Here is a 16,742-nt window from a genome sequence, read left to right as displayed (position 1 = left end):
ATATATATTATCAGATCAGATGAAATGATGTTGATTTATCACAAAAATATAGGATCCAGGGCAACAAAACAGTCTTCTCAGACATTTCTACCCTTTCCCTGCCTTTTTGCATATTAAGTGAGCTTGTGAATATTCTGAACTGGTAGGGCAAGAACACGAAGGCTTCTATTCACAAGGAACAGTCAGATGCACTTCTAACTTTCTTACATTCATTTGTCAATTAATGACCCAATCCTGCAACCAGTTACAGGGCCTGATCCACAGGCTAAGGAAGTCAATGGGAAGACTCACATTGCCTTCAGTGGGCTTTGGGTCAGGCTCTTAATGATACAACCTCCTTTGAGATCTATGGATGAAAAATGCTGTAAAAGGGCTAGGTATTATACAACATTGCGACTGGGTATTAGGCAGCTTTATTATATTATTATTACTGAGGCTATGTCTACACTTATAGCGATGTCGAGTACCCCACCCCCCAGTGTGGGTACAAACAGCAGTGTAGATGAGGTACTTGTCAGTAAAGTAAAGAGACACCAGAACTTAAGGGCATGTACCCTCCACAGCGCTCTACACACCCATGCAGTGCCTTCCCCATCTACACTTCTGTTTTTAGCGGTGTGTTGTCTCACAGCTCGAGCCCTTTCCTGCCGCGGGGAAAGGCTCTAGCAGGGGGAGGCAGTGGGGAGAGACTCAGGCCGTTCCTCACTGCTTGAGCTTTTCCCCACCGCAGGGAAAGTCTCCAGTTGTGGGGAAAGACTCTGGCATAGGGAGGCAACTGGGAAAGGCTCCAGCAGCTCTTCGCTGCCTCCCCACTGCCAGAGCCTTTCACCGCTGTGAGCAGCTACATGCCGTCGTGTGGACGCAGCTTGCTTTCCACTGCGGCATCTAGCTACACCTCCCCTATACACTACCACGAGCGTAAAGAAGGCCTAGGAGTAGCCTGATGGACTTCAACGGAAGAGAAGTCATGGTAGCAACAGGCCATAACTGGGTTGACAGGACAGTGATTCTCAATGCAAGGACATTTTCTCATATCTGGCCTTCACCAGATCTAAGGCTCCCCCAAACCATTCGTCTAATTCCTTGCACTCTATTCAGCACTTCCTCTCCTACTGACCTGTGCTTGAGAAAGGAGGAAGAAATTGCCCATTTGGGGGTAAGTTGGGATCTGAGTCATTTCTATTCTCTAGTATGCAGAAGCCAGATCAGATCAGCCTCAGAGAACATCCCCCCTCCCCCCACACAAGTGGGTGGGGTGGGTTTCTGGTAATGAGTCTTCTTTATTAAAACAATCCTGAATTGATCAGGCAGGAGGAGGAGTGTAAAGGTAACCAAGAACAACAATGAGTGGTGGCTCTTGATGAGATATGAGCTGTCAGCACCAGATGTTAGCCTGTGCCTGAATGCCAACCCAGTGCATTAATGAGCACAACCAGTGCCTTGCCTGGAAAGGAGGGGGTTTCATCTAAGAATCAGACGTCACGAACCCAAGATGGGCAGTCTGGAACCGCATCCATTGAACTGATCGGAGCAGCAATCCGTTGTGTGCAGCTGAATGGTTTTGAATTTCTGTTCACCCGGAGCAGCAGCTCTTGTCCTAGCTGCAGATCAGAGTGTACGCTGCACAGGATCTGCCTGAGATTATTAGTCTGTCAAGCAGCTACTTCTGAAGCCCTTCAGGCGTGTTCCCATTGCGAGATCTGCCCTAAGTGAAGCAATTACTCACAGTCTCTCCACGGGCTCCTGGCTCTCCTCTGGCTCCTTCCTGTCCCTTCGCACCCTGGCCAGAAAGAAAAGGGACTTACTTAAATGGAGGCTGCTATTCAGCACTAGATGATGGGACTTGTGGGTATTCACATAGAGGGTGACATTTATGCCCACATATAGGGCCATCCCCAGCATATGCACCACCTACATCCTAACTAAGCTGTAATGGTCCCTCTCCACAGGGGGAATTTCACCCCTGACTTGCAGGGTGTAACTATATGAACAATAATAGTGCACTAAGGATGAATACCTGTGCAAAGGGCCTTCATTGGCCCCATGAGCCATAAAAGTCTACTTTGATGGTTTACATGGGACTTGCATTGTCCCATGGTGGACTTTCACCAGCAGAGAATTCAGTGGTATTATAGCTCCTGTTTTCTTGGCATTGCTGAGCCTGCCACTGCCCTCAACCCCTTTCTTCTTCTTCTTCCTTTTTTTTGTTAAGTTCATGGCAGCGTTTAAGACAGTCCAGCACTGGCAGTCTGAACGACAGCCATTTTCTATCCGCAGGACAGGCATAGCACAAGCACTGTGATCTTCTCTCATGCTGCCCTGCAAACATACTTCAGCCCTAAGCTGGAGGGACGCTGTCTGGGGGAGAGAGGGGTACCTCTGTGCCCATTCACTCTTTGCCCTTTCTGATGAGATGGTCAACAGGAGCGATGGTCAGAGCTCACTTGCAATGGTGTTTTTTGCCGTCCGGACAATTTTTCAGTGGCAATTGGACTAAAACTATGTACCCATTTCACGTAAACCAAGGAGAATTCAGAAATTGTCTTGAATCTGAACACTGCCCTGGAATCCCTTGCTAATGCACTGTAATCACAATCCCTGATTTGTTAGCCCAGCAGGGCAGCAGAAAACAGTACCCTCAGCTCTTGGAAGACATGCCTTGGCAGAGCTGTCTTAGAGCTCCTGCTTGCAGAACAGTGTAGAGATAGCATGTCACACTTAGGGTTCAACTCTCTCCTCCTTTGCACTGGGGTTAATCACAGATACCTAATGCCACAGAGGTGAAAGGAGTTACAGCAGTGTGAGAGGGGAATCAGACCGTCAGCATCCAGGGGGAGGGAATGTGTGGAGTGATCTACATCCAGTCAGCATCCCTTACCTATCTGGTCATTCCAGGGAGGGTAGTCGATGTTGCTTACCTGTGGTCCTGGAGGTCCTGGCAGCCCCATTTCACCTGGGACACCATGCAGTCCCTGCAAAGGAAGGGGAGGTGGGAAACAACTCATTTATTCTCCTTGGCACATGTTGGTTTGGCTCATTTTTCCCACTCTGGGGAAGGGAAGGATTTTATATGTCCAGGGCTAGCAACAGCTCAGGTTCATTTCAGACATGATGGAGAAGATGCCCATTCCTCTTGGGCATACCCAATCACTGCTGCAGAAGAACAATGGGTCACAATAACAAAAACTTGCAGTTCCATAGACTAACTCTCTGTGTAATTTTGTAGGGCAAAATCATCCGAAAGAACTTTATTAAAATGAACTATATATATATATGTGTGTGTGTGTGTTTATATATATATAAACACGTCAGCAAAACCCTATCTAAAACTCGTCACCAGTCCTCTGCTTATCACCAGGTCACTACTACTACAACATTAGGGGCCCCTCCCAAAGGGAGTATGACACCCACCCATGTTCTGTTAGCTGGTGGGCAGGGATAGGCTCAAAGCCATTTCTGAAGGAATACTGTCGTGCACTTACGGGTTCCCCGCTGTTTCCTCGATCTCCTTTCTCTCCCTTTGCCCCAGTTTCTCCCTGTCACAAAGCAATGGAGGATAAAGAGTGAAAAATAAATTAAAGTTATCTCGTCGGCTAAGCTGAAAAAAGTCAGACAGCTTTGTTCTTTGACAGAGGCATTCGACCACTTTCCATATAGAGAGCTGATGTTAAGGATCTCTTATTCCGCACAGAAAGCTGAATGGATTTTTCATATGAAGTGGCTATGAGCTGAATTGAAGTTAGAACCCACCCTTTTACCTGAAAGCAGAAAAGAGGACATCCCATTAGGGTTATCAGAATATGGCCATGGACTCCAACTTTATAAAGGGCCAGATTCCATGGCCACTGAGATTAAGACCCTCCAATGAATGAAATACGCTTTGGAACAAGGCCAAATAAATAAGAGAAAGAATCTTCTTCAGCTAAACTGCTACCATTGCCACTCATGCTTGGTATCTAGAGCTAGAGGACTCATGTTGAATATATGAACAATCACATTCCTTCCATCCCAGAAGAGATTTTTTTTGGGGGGTGGGGTGTTGTTAGTGGCTATAGCTCAGTATATTAGCTGTGAAAAAGTGCTTGTCTTCTAAGCCTATCCCAAATATATTTTCAACTAAAAAGATGGTTACTCTCCCTCATAGATAATGTTTACATATAATCTGCCATCATAAAATAATATTACAACTTGGTAAGTTTAGGGGAAAAAATATTCTCTCTGGTGTACATTTATTGTCCAGATAGTCTGAACTTAAACATCAACAGTAACGGTTGATCAATGATCTACTCCATCTGCCTGGAAGATGATAAGACTAATGTCATTATTCCTATCCCATCTCTAAAAGATGGGTGTACATGGGCTAGCCTTGGGTATCACCAGTGAGGTGGATTCCACAGCCACTCTTGGCCGTGTGTCCCATTAACTTCTTGTGTTCAGAGAGTTTCCCCTCCTTGCAACATCAGCACATTATTTTGTATGCTGGTGTTACCGACCACTGGGATTAATTTACTGCTGTCCTTCCTCTTTATAACATCCCCACATGTTCATGCCGATGGAATACCATGCAGCAGAAATTCACCTTTACTTTGAATTCTGAAAAGCCAGTCAGTATGGATGCATTCATACTATTTGGATGCATTTAAGTGAATGGCATAGAGTTACTGGAGAAATGGCTGTCCTCTATAAGAACATAAGAGTGGTCCTTCTGGGTCAGACCAAGGGTCCAGCTACCCCAGTATCCTGTCTTCCAACAGTGGTCAGTGCCAGGTGCCCCAGAGGGAATGAACAGAACAGGTAATCATCAAGTGATCCATCCCCTGTCGCTTACTTCCAGCTTCTGGCAAACAGAGGCTAGGGACACCATCCCTGCCCACCCTGGCTATCCTCCACGAATGTATCTAGTTCTTTTTTTTTTTGACCTATCCTCCATGAATGTATCTAGTTGTTTTTTGAACTCTGTTATGGTCTTGGCCTTCACAACATCCTCTGGCAAGGAGTTCCACAGGTTGACTGTGCATTGTGTGAAGAAATACTTCCTTTTATTTGTTTTAAATCTGCTGCCTATTAATTTCACTTGGTGACCTCTAGTTCTTGTGTTATGATAAGTAGTAAACATCACTTCCTTATCTATCCTCTCTACACCAGTCATGATTGTGTAGACCTCAATCATATCTCCCCTTAGCCATCTCTATGGGTGTGATCCTGCTCCCACTGACGATTCTAATGGTGCAACACCAGGCCATATATGAAATTCCAAATTTGTATATTAACATATGTATTCAGGCAAGAGCATTCAAACTTTTTATTTTGTTACATCATTGTATACAATCTTTCAGTTATTCAGTCAAGGAGAAGAAGCATGTGACTTAGGTTTCCAATCAGACACCAGGTCTAGTCAAAACAAAAAGTTCATATAGTTCTTCATGGTTCACAAGATCTGTTTTCCAAATCATTTCTGCTAGCAACAGATTTGTAAAATTCAAAGGTTGCTTGCAAAGAATTTGCCAACCAAAAAAAAGTCTGAACTTGCAATAAATATTGTTTGCAATAAATAATTTAACTCAAGTTAACACAAATCCTATTCAAACAGTCTCTGTTGCCATCTAATGGCCTACAGAAAAACAACAGTGCAGCACAAACTGGTTTAATAAATTTACATCAACCAAATATAGCAGTTGTGCTTTGGGTGTACTAGTATAATTACATTTCAAACTAGTACACTTTTTGAAATCCTTGAGTGATGAAAATACCCAAAGTGTAGACACACTTTAACAAGATCAAAGAGATGGATGCTCTTAATAACTGTAAATATAAACAGGTATTCCCATGGAAACCAAGGCTGCAAGAGGAAATAATCACTCAGTAGTCTAAGGAGGCAGCTCATTTAATAGTCTTTTTTCCTCCTTTTTGTTTCTGTGTTTACATTTCAGTTGAACGTTAGTGCCATACTGATCAGCCTCCAGGCTTGGGGCCAGATTTTTAAAGGTATTGGGAATTAGGCATCTATATACCCTTAAAAAATCTGTCCCTAAAATCATACAATAGCCAAAAAACAGATAGAATACAAGCAGGGCAAATTACCCTGCCTCAATCCTACAGGGACCGCCTACAGGGTTCCTCCAAATTAGTTGAACACATGGCCAATCTGGTGAGACTGTCAGTGCTGCGAGATAGTGCTACATGTTACATGGACCCCTGTCCCTGGCAATTGATCTTAATCCACCCTCTCATTTCACACAGCTCAATGTAGAGAAATGAGATGGTTATGACCAACAGCTGGACTGGATTCCAACTAGCGGCTGGAATGGAACTAGCAGCCCCTATTGCCAGCCCCCTGAGCAACTGCCTGTCGCTGTTTTCTTTTACATGTTTTTTAACTTCCGGCCCACTGAAAAAAGGGGGCAAGACACAGAGTGGGTCAGCTTGTGCCCCACAACTCTGTGAGTGTGCAAGAGGGTGGGGCAGACTGCAGGGAGGCCTGCTACCCTCCTGGTTTATGCAGGACATGATCAGAGTCACATCTCCAGCGCCCCCAGAATGCAAGACGTCTCAAAGAGAGGAAGAGGAGCCCGGGCATTGATTGGGTGCACATTGCACCTTCTGTCAGGAATTCCCTCCAGAGCTGCTCCTCCATGAATGTAGTTCTGCACAGCTCCCAGACAGGGGGCTGGGTCCTAAAGGCATAACTCAGTCCATTATGGTTAGATACAGACCCAAAACCATTTGAACTAGTCATGGTATTTCACGATAACTGAGCAGCTTTTAGGTAAATGTATCTAACTAACAGGGAACAATGTATAAGTAAACAAAGGACTGCTGCTGCTGAGATCTACTATTCCCTGAACTGGTTCCTCATCACTGTGAGAGAGGCAGCAGGAAGTATCCTGAAGGATGCCTGGCAACTTCTAACTTCCTCCTGAAACTTATGCCTTTAGAGCACACACAGTGCCCCAGTGATGGCCGTCCTCTTGGCCAACACACCAGGGTTTGAACCAGGGACCTCCGGAGGTAAAGGCATGAGCTTAAGCTAAAGTTTTGTAGGTAAGGGCTGTAATATACAGGGAGACTTTGGCAAACCAGTAAAGTGCCTGAAACCACTATGGCTTATTGCTAAAAGCAGCCAAGTCAGCAGGCTGTAAATTAGCCAAGTCAGCAGGCTTAGCTTAATCAAGGCAGGAGAGGTGTGGGGGGGTCTTTGGGTGCCACAGAGAGGGCAGCTTGACCCCCCGCACATCCTTCGTGATAAGAATTGTGTTGAAGTGACTGATACATGCATTTTAGAAGAGCACGATGTGGCCCAGGAATGTCTCTTGGGGGCCTCAAGGCTGCAAACTCTGGAAAAACCCACACCTGGTTAATCAATAATCAGAAGGAACCTTTTGCTGGACTATTGAAACTGCTTGTAACAAGTTTTCTTTAGTGACATGTCTAATGTATAAATAAGGGGGGAAAGTCTGAGGTAGTTGGACTCTTTTTGGACTCTCTCTCTGGATACATCTTGCAGTCCCCACCGGCAGACGGAAGATTTGGCCACCGGAAGCTTGCCGCTGTGTCACTCGAGAGCCACACTCAGCTCTGGTAATTATCAAGGGTTGGGGGTGTTTTAGTAACCTTTTGTGGACGTGTGTAAGTGCTTGAGACTAAGTAAAGTTCAGCTTTAAGTGAAAGCACTCTTGTGTTGTCCTGTTTGTGCCAGCCATCTATCGGTCGGATGGCCGTGTCTCCCCTGATTTATTTCCTGACACCACCTCGCACAGAGTAAAAGTTACCAAGAGCTTTGGGTTGAAAGAGCCCTGGGTAACAGTAACAACTCACATGCCAATCTAGAAAGGAGGTTGTGTAGCACCAATTCACCACTGGGTTACACCCCTGTGCCAACACATAATGACTTTTCTAAGCCTTAGTCAGTGAACCTGCAAAGTGAAGCTAACTCTACCTACTTCCCTCCCTCTCTCTGCTATGGATATCTGGAAACCTGGAATTATATTTGCAGATTTCTCTTATGGTAAATGCCATTGCTGTCATTTTATAGATCTGGAAACTAGACCCAGAAATCTCTGCCACTGACACACTGGAGCAAGTCACTTAAACTCTAAGCACTTAATTCTCTGCTGCATTGCAACTTATGCAGTTATCTACATCTGTGCAAAGTAGGGACCACAGCAGAATACTAAGACCTTGTGTAATCAGAGAGCACTCACCATCTTGCAGGGATGGGACAGAATGCTGCTGCATCCCAACTAAAGTTAGTCGGGATGCTGCTGTTGCTAGGACAACGCCTGCATTTTTATGGTGACTGGGCATAGTGCTGTTGTTGCCTGGAGCCAGACTCAAGTTTGGGTTGAGCTCTTTTGTACAAAGTATTTAAATTACATGTAAAATTCCACTGTGTTTTTTTATCTATCAACAATAAATGGTGATAAATTAGAGGCTGTCTTTATTAGATACATTACTTACAGGAATTGGAGGGTGTGGGGTAAACAGGGCTGTCTGGAAAGAAAACCAAAAAAATGAAACAAAGTTAGTAGAAACACATTCGCAAAAGAAGCCACTCAAAGTGATTTTCCTAGAAGGTTAATCAATTGTGGACTTCATTCTCTCTGTCAGTACAGATTCCCTCCCTCTCAGTTGGCATGTCCTTTCATCTAATACAGTGTTCTTCGGAAAGAAAAGATCCAAAACATGCCTGAACTTTGTTGGGGTATTTGAAATATGAATCCCAAGTTTTCACAGGAGCTCTATAGTAATAATGAGCGCAAGCAAAATCCCAGCTTCAAACAGCTTTGAAATCTGGATCTGAATTTTACACTTGATACCATCTCTAGTCTCATTAAACTTTTCCCTTTGGACTAAATTTGGGGCTAGTGTAAGCAAGGGCAACTTCCATTGAAACTGATAGGAGCTGTGCTTTTCTCGCACAATGGTTGAGCATGGTCCATTATCATACACCCTGGGATCACTAAGGATGGCTACACTTCTCCTCCTTACAGATTCCCCAAAAGATGTCAGCATTCAGAAGAGCCTTCTTCATTCCTATGCACATGCTGCTGCATTTGGGACCATTTCCCTCAGCTGTTGACCAGGACCAGGCCTTTGTGACTGAATTATCTCTCTGCGATGTATATGGGCTACCCCGACAGTCACTTGGAAGCTGCCATTGATACAGAACGAGGAAGCCTGCTTGCTTGGAAGGTTTCACCATAGGGAGTGCATCACACCAGGGTTCTGCAGCCTGTACTACCTTCCTGTTCAAGGTTTTGCTACAGACCTAGGAAGGTCTATATGGCTTGGGTCTTAGCTATCTGAGAGGCTGTCTGTCCATACGCCAGCAGGACAGCTGCAATCAGCTCTTGCTAACAGACACTATATGCAAATCTCAGACATTTTCCCTGGAGGGCCTATAACTCTGGTACTATCTCTACCATTGTTGGGGCAGGAGCATTGTTAACACTCAGCGCAGGATGATTGGTCAGGTTTTGCTGGAGTGGATGATGAGGGTTATAGTTATAGTCCACGGACTTTGGTTTCATGGCCTTTAGTCAACTTGCATTTCAGAGTATACTCATGTTCCCACATTTTAAAAGAGGTAAATGGAAGTTCCTTGGTGCTTTCCTATTGCTAGGAGGGGTCCGTGAGGTGGACATGGTCTAATTTGGTGGTTCGTTGGACCCAATGCTGAACCTAAACTAATTCCATTGTTCCACAATGGGCTCCTAGTGTATGCGGGTCTTCTGGGCCAGCAACACAAGATGGTGTTGTATCTGCTGGAGCCTCTCTCTCAGAGGTCTTGGAGGGCTGGAAGGGCACTGGATTTGAATTCTCTCCAAGCCATAAGCACTGCCCTAAATCCAGGCTGGTGAGGCAGTGTAATCCAGTCTAGGATCCCCCCTGCTATTTCCATGGGCACGGCGTGTCGGCTAAAGAGACTCAGGGGGAATGCTCCCTGCAAGATCTGCTCAGTTTCCCACAGGATCCATTCTGAAAATAAACTGGTTTCTTTGGGAAGTCACCAGGAAATCCTGGACTGGGACACCTTGCTTGGTCTAAAAGGATCCTGTAGGATCCATGCAATAAACTTGCAGCATGTAAACACATTTACTCCCCTTTTCCACCCTTGTGTGGGCACAAACACACACACTTGCCCCAACCGCTACACCTACTATACATACCACCGAAAGGAAGAGATGCAGACACTGTCAAACTGATGCTACTGTATGCGGTAGCATGCACGCAGAGAGAAGCAGTGACAGGATACACATATACCAATCTCTTAAGAACTATTGGACCAATTGCATCCATGAGATAGCTCCACTGAAGTTAATGGAGTTATACCAGGGCTAAGTAAATAGTTCCTGGTGTTTCTGCAAAGGAATGGGTAACCTGTAAGGCCCTGAGCTTGGGAGGTCTGTGTGGAAGATGAAACTGCAACCTATTCCTCTGTACATCAACTCTGCATTAGTGCACGGGATGCAGCTTTACTTACTGTTCCAGGTAGACCAGGGGGACCAGCAGGACCCATGTCACCCTAAAGAAGTAAGGGAGAGGAGGATTATTTAAGGAATAGGAGGGCAGCAAACTAAAACACAGCACAACTACAATTCTCCAATATGTACAGCTGTGAGACATGGCTGTACTAGAAGAGACCTACTCAAAGGAGGTCCTGGCAGCTTAGAGTGGATGTTATACATCCCATGACTCTTTTGCTGACAGATGGATTTTACCCCATTGTCCGTGGCCAAAATTTCCCCTCTTAGTGTTGTGCAGTTTGACATATGAAAGATGTCTGCTTGGCTGCCCCTTTTGTCCCACAGGGCTCCGGTAGTGCCTATCCACTGTGTTTTGAGGTCTGGTTGTGAGACTGGTAGCAATATTAAGAATAATTCACACTTGAAGAGTAGGGGTGCACAAAAAAGTTCTGCCCGAACTGTATTTCAATGAAAAATTGGGGTTTCGACTAAACGCAATTTTTTGAGAAAAAGTCTCCTTTTTGTGGAAAATTTCCAATTTTCATAGAAAATCCGAACTTTCTAAAAACATTTTTTGTATTTAGCCAAAACCCAAATGATTTGGATTCTGTAAAGCCACTGCAGTGCCACCTAGGAATTTTAGTTTCCCACAAGGCCGAGCATACATAGGGACAGATCCAAAGCCCTGAAATCTATGGAAAGACTCCCTGTAAAGATGTGGGGTTGATCTATATTAATTTGTTTACTCTTTATAGTGGGAAGATAGTATGCACAAAGAAAAGGATTTTAAAGCCATAAAAGGCCTACACACCTGTCTGTCCTACCTGGTACAAGGAAATTTTTAATGCAGCACACAATTAACCTGTAGAACTCATTGCCAGAAGATATTATTGAGGCCAAGAGCTTAGTAGGATTCAGAAAGACTCGGACATTATGACGATGATAATTACAGATAACCAGAACATCCAGAATTATAGTAGACAAGGCCTTACCATTTCCCTGACAGCTTAGGAAGGCCTCACTGCTTCAGACCCAGCCTGCGTGGCCTGTCTCTGTGTCAGTCTGCTCCTCTGAGGAGCTTCCTGACAACTCCACCACCACTGTCTAGAGAGAGTCACTTTTTAATCCATTCAGTCCCTCTTATCTGCTTGATCCCAGCTTGAGAAAACAGCTGAGTAACTTTAGCTGGAGCCTGCACTGTACCAACTTCTCAACTAACAACTCAGGTCTTGTTCCATCACCTCCTGACCTAATCACCACATCTTATGTGGATCCATTGTTATTACCTTTCTGCTAGTTTCTCAGCAGCCAACTATTAACAATAACCACCTAGCCACAGTACACATTCCAAAAGTCTTATACTAAATATTTCCCATGACCTGCTCACATATTATTAATAAATTAACATAGATCATTCCGATGTATCTTGCTCGTTATCCGAAATGAGTTTAAAATAAGTACATCAGGACCAAAACCAAAACCCAGGTGCACCAGTGCCCGAGGCCCCCCAGTGGCAGGGAATTGAGTAAGTGAGATACCCAGATGATCCTGGCAAACAACCTGCACCCACATGCTGCAGAGAAAGCTGAAAAACTCGCAAGGTCACTGCCCATCTAATCTGAGGGAAAATGCATTCCTGACCTCATATATGGCAACCAGTTAGACCCTGAGCATGTAAGTAAAAACCAGCCAGGCATACACCTGAGAGAAAGAATGCACCAGGCCGCCCCATCCAGTGTCTCATTTCTAGCTGCAGCCACCTCTGATGCTTCAGAGGAAGACCAAAAAAACCCAAATCCAAATACACTGGGAGGAAACAATCCTTTCCTGACTCCTGCAGGTGACTGGCTGAAGACCTGAAGCATGAGATTTAGGGACCATCAGACCTGAACCAGAAGGGACCCCCAGGGCTGCCACACCCTAAACCCACCATCACAAGCAACCCTATCATTGAATCCCACTCATACATGTATCCTCTCTCTTAAAACTAAGTAAGCTGTTCCCTCACCCCACTCCCCAACGCACACACACACAACTCCTATTGGGAGGCTGTTCCAGAACCTCACTCCTCTGACAGTTAGAAACTTGCATCTAATTTCCAGCCTGAGTTTGCTCATGGCCAGATTATACCTATTTGTGCTTGTGATAATACTGTCCTTTAGCTTAAACAGTTCGTCACCCCCCCCGATGTTTATCCCCTTTTGTATTTATAGAGAGCAATCATATTCCTCCTCAGCCTTCATTTTGCTAGGTTAAACGAGCCCAGCTCTTTTAATCTGCTTTTATAAAATACGCCTTGTCTACTGTAACTCTGGATATTCTCGTTATCTAAAATTACCATCATTATAATGTCCGAGTCTTTTTGAATCCTACTAAGCTCTTGGGCTCAATAATATCTTGTGTCACTGAGTTCCACAGTCTGTGTGCTGCGTTGAAAAAAATTTCCTTGTATCAGTTTTCAACTTGTCGCCTTTCAGTTTCCTCAAATATCTCCCCTTTCTTTGAATTACCAGAGTACAAATAGGAGTGCCCCTGCTGAACGTCTGTGGCCCACACACTACTTTGTTTCATCCACTCCTTTTGTCTGGTTGCTCAACTGAATAGCCCTAAACATGTAGCATAGTTGTAGTCCATGTCGGTCCCAGGATAGTAGAGAGACAAGGTGGGTGAGATAATATCTTGTATTGGACCAACTTCTGGTGGTGAGAGAGACAAGATTTGGGGCGGCACAGAGCTCATCTTCTGGTCTGGGAAAGGTACTCCCAGTGTCACAGCAACAATGCAAGGTGGAACAGATTGTTGAGCATAAGTAGTTAAAACATATTGTATGGGCCCATTCACAGTAGAGTAGCCCGCTAACACCTCTGCAGTCATAGGACCAAAAAAGGGGTTTAGTGGGTTGTAGATTGTTTTAACAAGCCATAAATCCAGTGTCTCTGGTCAGTCCATGATTTTTAGGCCTGGGAGCTTAAGTTCATTACTCTGCTAGACACTAGAAATCATGGGCTGACCAGAGACACTGCATTTATGGCTTATTACAATAATCTGTAACCCAGAAACCCTCTCTTTTTGCCCTATGACTGCAGAGGCAGTAATGGGCCGCTCTACCTTAAATGATCCCTTACAATATGTGCTAACTTCTTATGCTAAACAATCTGTTCCACCTTGTATTTAGCGGTGACACTCGGAGTACCTTTCCCAGACCTGAGGAAGAGCTGTGTGGGGCTTGAAAGCTTGTCTCTCTCACCAACACAATTTGGTCCAATAATAGATATTTCCTCACCCACCTTGTCTCTCTAACAGCCCTGATTGTGTCATTCTCTCCTCATAAGAATTCTGTCCAAGCTACTAGCCATTTCCATTGCTCCATAGACTCTGTAGTTGACCCTCTTTCTGTTGTACCATGCTGTACTCTCCAGCCTTTGTTCTCCTTCTTCTTTTCTTGTTTAGGTGTCTGCTACCTTCTGTGACTCACCTTTTCACCGCTTTCGCCTTTGAGTCCAGTGAGTCCAGCTCCTCCTTTTTCACCCTAGGAACAAACAAAACACTCGGATTTTACCTGAGTCAACCATAGCTACTGCACCATTACCATGCCACTATAATATTTAATACTGTTGTTTGATCTTGCCGGTCTGCCCAGATGCAGCACGAGCAGTTATATCAAAGGGTAACATCTTGAGAGTAATTCACAAAAAGTAACACTATTTTCCAAAGCTGACAGTTTACACTTTAGTTTACGGAAAAGAAAATGAGAACCCTAACCCAACTTGCAATTAAAAGTGTTGTTGCTTGAAACACCTGCAGAAAACATCATTTGTTATTTTTCTGTTGGGAACAGGGGAGACAGTAGGGTGACCAACAACAGAGAGTGACACTATCAGAGGGGTGTAAATTCTAGGGTCACTAGCGCATTGCACACTAACTGGCCCGTGTGGACCCCGCTGGCTCACACTAAACATTCCCTAGTGCACACTAATGTAGTCTGGCATAGTTAACTGTTTGAAACAGGGCTAGATTAATATATAAAATACACATAGCAATGCATACATGTATGGAATCCAACACCCAATGAAGCCAATGGAAAGATTCCCATTGATTTCATTGGAGATTGGCTCAGGCCCTATATGCATACACATAACGATCTATAAAGACTATGGGCTGTATTTTTAAAGCACCGACTTGATTTAGGAGCACGAATCCCATTGATTTTTAGTGGGACGTGTTCCTCAATCACTTCGGTGCTTTTGAAAATTCTACTGCATTTCCTCTTCATAGTGCACTGCTCCTACTACCTCTAGAGCATTATGAAATCAGCCATGACCTTCTGTGTTCGTCTAATTCCTGCATATACATTGACCTGTTGGCCCCTAGCTTGTGGCAAGGAGAGCTCACTGGCCATCTCTGTGTTAATGGTGGGGGGGTGGGGCGCTAGTTTGCTTTCTGGGGGCTGTTCAGCTCATCACCACATAGATCCTACCAGGTGGGAAGAACTTCCAACGGGCCCAGTCAAACTAAGCAACATCTCCAAGTCACTCACCTGATCTCCCTTCTCTCCCCTCTTCCCGGGTAACCCCTGGGGACCAGGAAGGCCTGCTTCACCCTGAAAGAGAGAAAGAGTAGTCTATGACACCTGGGGGGCATGTATAGCCTGTCCAGCAAACTCGGCTGTCTGGATTTTTGTTGAATTTGGGGGAATAACAACATAAGATGAATAATAAATAATCAGTTAATCAGGGAGGAAACGGTGGTAGAAACATGCTAGATCCCCTTGTACTGAGAAGCAGGATTTGGGCTGGGGCAGCAGGTGCATGGGACTGTCTGTGTCTGACCCCTCCTTTCCCTGGGTTTGTCTCCCCCGTAGCGCCCTTCCCTCTGTCTCTTTCTCAACCACAGAGTCAGAGGGTCAGAGGAGGCAGACATGTAAGAGACCCATTAGGCCACCTGGTCCCTCTTGCCCACCCCAGTCAGTACCAGATTGTCCCCTAAAGTCAGTTCCCAGCCATGGCTCAGGCTAGAATTCAATGACCTGCACCAAATTTCCATGTCCTCCAGTGGGAGACTGTTCCACAGTCTCATCAAGCACAATCTAATTCCCATTAGAGTAATAGGGAAAACAATCATAGAGTCATAGGTCTTGAAGGGACCTCAAAAGGTCATCTAGTCCAGTCCGAAAAAGAAAAGGAGGACTTGTGGCACCTTAGAGACTAACAAATATATTTGAGCACCGATGAAGTGAGCTGTAGCTCATGAAAGCTTATGCTCAAATAAATTTGTTAGTCTCTAAAGTGCCACAAGTCCTCCTTTTCTTTTTGTGGATACAGACTAACACAGCTGCTAATATGAAACTAGTCCAGTCCCATGCACTCATGGTAGGACTAAGTATTATCTAGACCAGCAGTTCTCAACCGGGGGTCTGTGGTCTCCTGGGGGTCTGCGAGCCCTTTCAACGGGTCCCACAGCTGAAGCCCCCCTGGGGATCTCTGGTGCCCCCCTGGGGGGCTGAAGCCAGGTGGCTGGGCTGAATCCCCGAACCCTGATGCTCCCTGTGAGGCAGAAGCCCTGAGCCCATGGGCAGAGTTGGGGACATGGAGGGCATTGCCCCCGCTCCTCCCAAACTGCAGCGCAAGAGCAGGACAGTCCCGGGGGCAGCACAGCTCCACACCTCCCCTCCATCTCCTCTCCCTGCCCAGGTCGGAGGAGGGAAGCCAGAGCCAGTGTAGTGGCACAAACAGCTCCCTGGCAGAAGAATTTCCTATCTAGGTTGTACTGAGCAGGCTCAGTAGGTAACTGTATTGGTGGGGAAATGTGCCGGCTGCTGTTTTTGCTGTTACACCAGGCAGTGCGGGGCAGCTGCGGCTCTGGCTGGTGCCATGGAGCAGGTGTCCACAGCTTTCCCTCCTCTCCTGCTGGCGCCCTGGGTTGAAGCTGCTCCTCAGCTCTCAGCCCCCTTTGCTCCCGCAGAGGCAGCCAGTAAGAGCCTCCCAGATGGGGAGATCTGGCTCCACGGCTGGCAGACCCCTCTGGGAACAAGGGAGTCCTCCCAGCACATAGCCCCTAATACATCTCTCCCTGCACCCTGAGCTACCCCTGCCAGCACACAGCCCCAGCTACCCCCTCCCTGAACCCTGTGCTACCCCCCTGTCTGCACACAGCCCCTAGATACCCGCTCCCTGCACCCTAAGAGCTGTTTTCAAACTTTCTGTGCTACGCTCCCACCTATGAGTTATAAATTTTGGTTGCGCCCCACCCCCGCAACCCAGACAGGCTGGGTGGCCT

At 45.7% G+C, this 16,742-nt stretch overlaps 1 protein-coding gene and 1 long non-coding RNA gene across 2 annotated transcripts in view; one reads left to right on the top strand and one right to left on the bottom strand.

The window, feature by feature from the left end:
- Positions 1-16,742, bottom strand: part of COL22A1 (collagen type XXII alpha 1 chain) — a 327,228-nt gene that overhangs the window by 53,926 nt on the left and 256,560 nt on the right. The window contains exons 29-35 of the mRNA XM_048837254.2: positions 15,004-15,066; positions 13,942-13,995; positions 10,484-10,525; positions 8,458-8,490; positions 3,483-3,536; positions 2,919-2,972; positions 1,727-1,780 (exon numbers count right to left, since the gene is read on the bottom strand). Of these exons, the coding sequence (XP_048693211.2) occupies positions 1,727-1,780; positions 2,919-2,972; positions 3,483-3,536; positions 8,458-8,490; positions 10,484-10,525; positions 13,942-13,995; positions 15,004-15,066 (354 nt within the window). The remainder of the gene's footprint in view (positions 1-1,726; positions 1,781-2,918; positions 2,973-3,482; positions 3,537-8,457; positions 8,491-10,483; positions 10,526-13,941; positions 13,996-15,003; positions 15,067-16,742) is intronic.
- LOC142070935 (uncharacterized) lies at positions 7,498-10,017 on the top strand. Its single transcript, XR_012666865.1, has 2 exons — positions 7,498-7,578; positions 8,991-10,017. It is a non-coding gene; the product is annotated as an uncharacterized LOC142070935 (long non-coding RNA).

Source organism: Caretta caretta, chromosome 2 (assembly GCF_965140235.1).
Source record: "Caretta caretta isolate rCarCar2 chromosome 2, rCarCar1.hap1, whole genome shotgun sequence".
NCBI classification, from domain to species: Eukaryota; Metazoa; Chordata; order Testudines; family Cheloniidae; genus Caretta; species Caretta caretta.
This window is presented reverse-complemented; position numbering and strand designations above follow the sequence as displayed.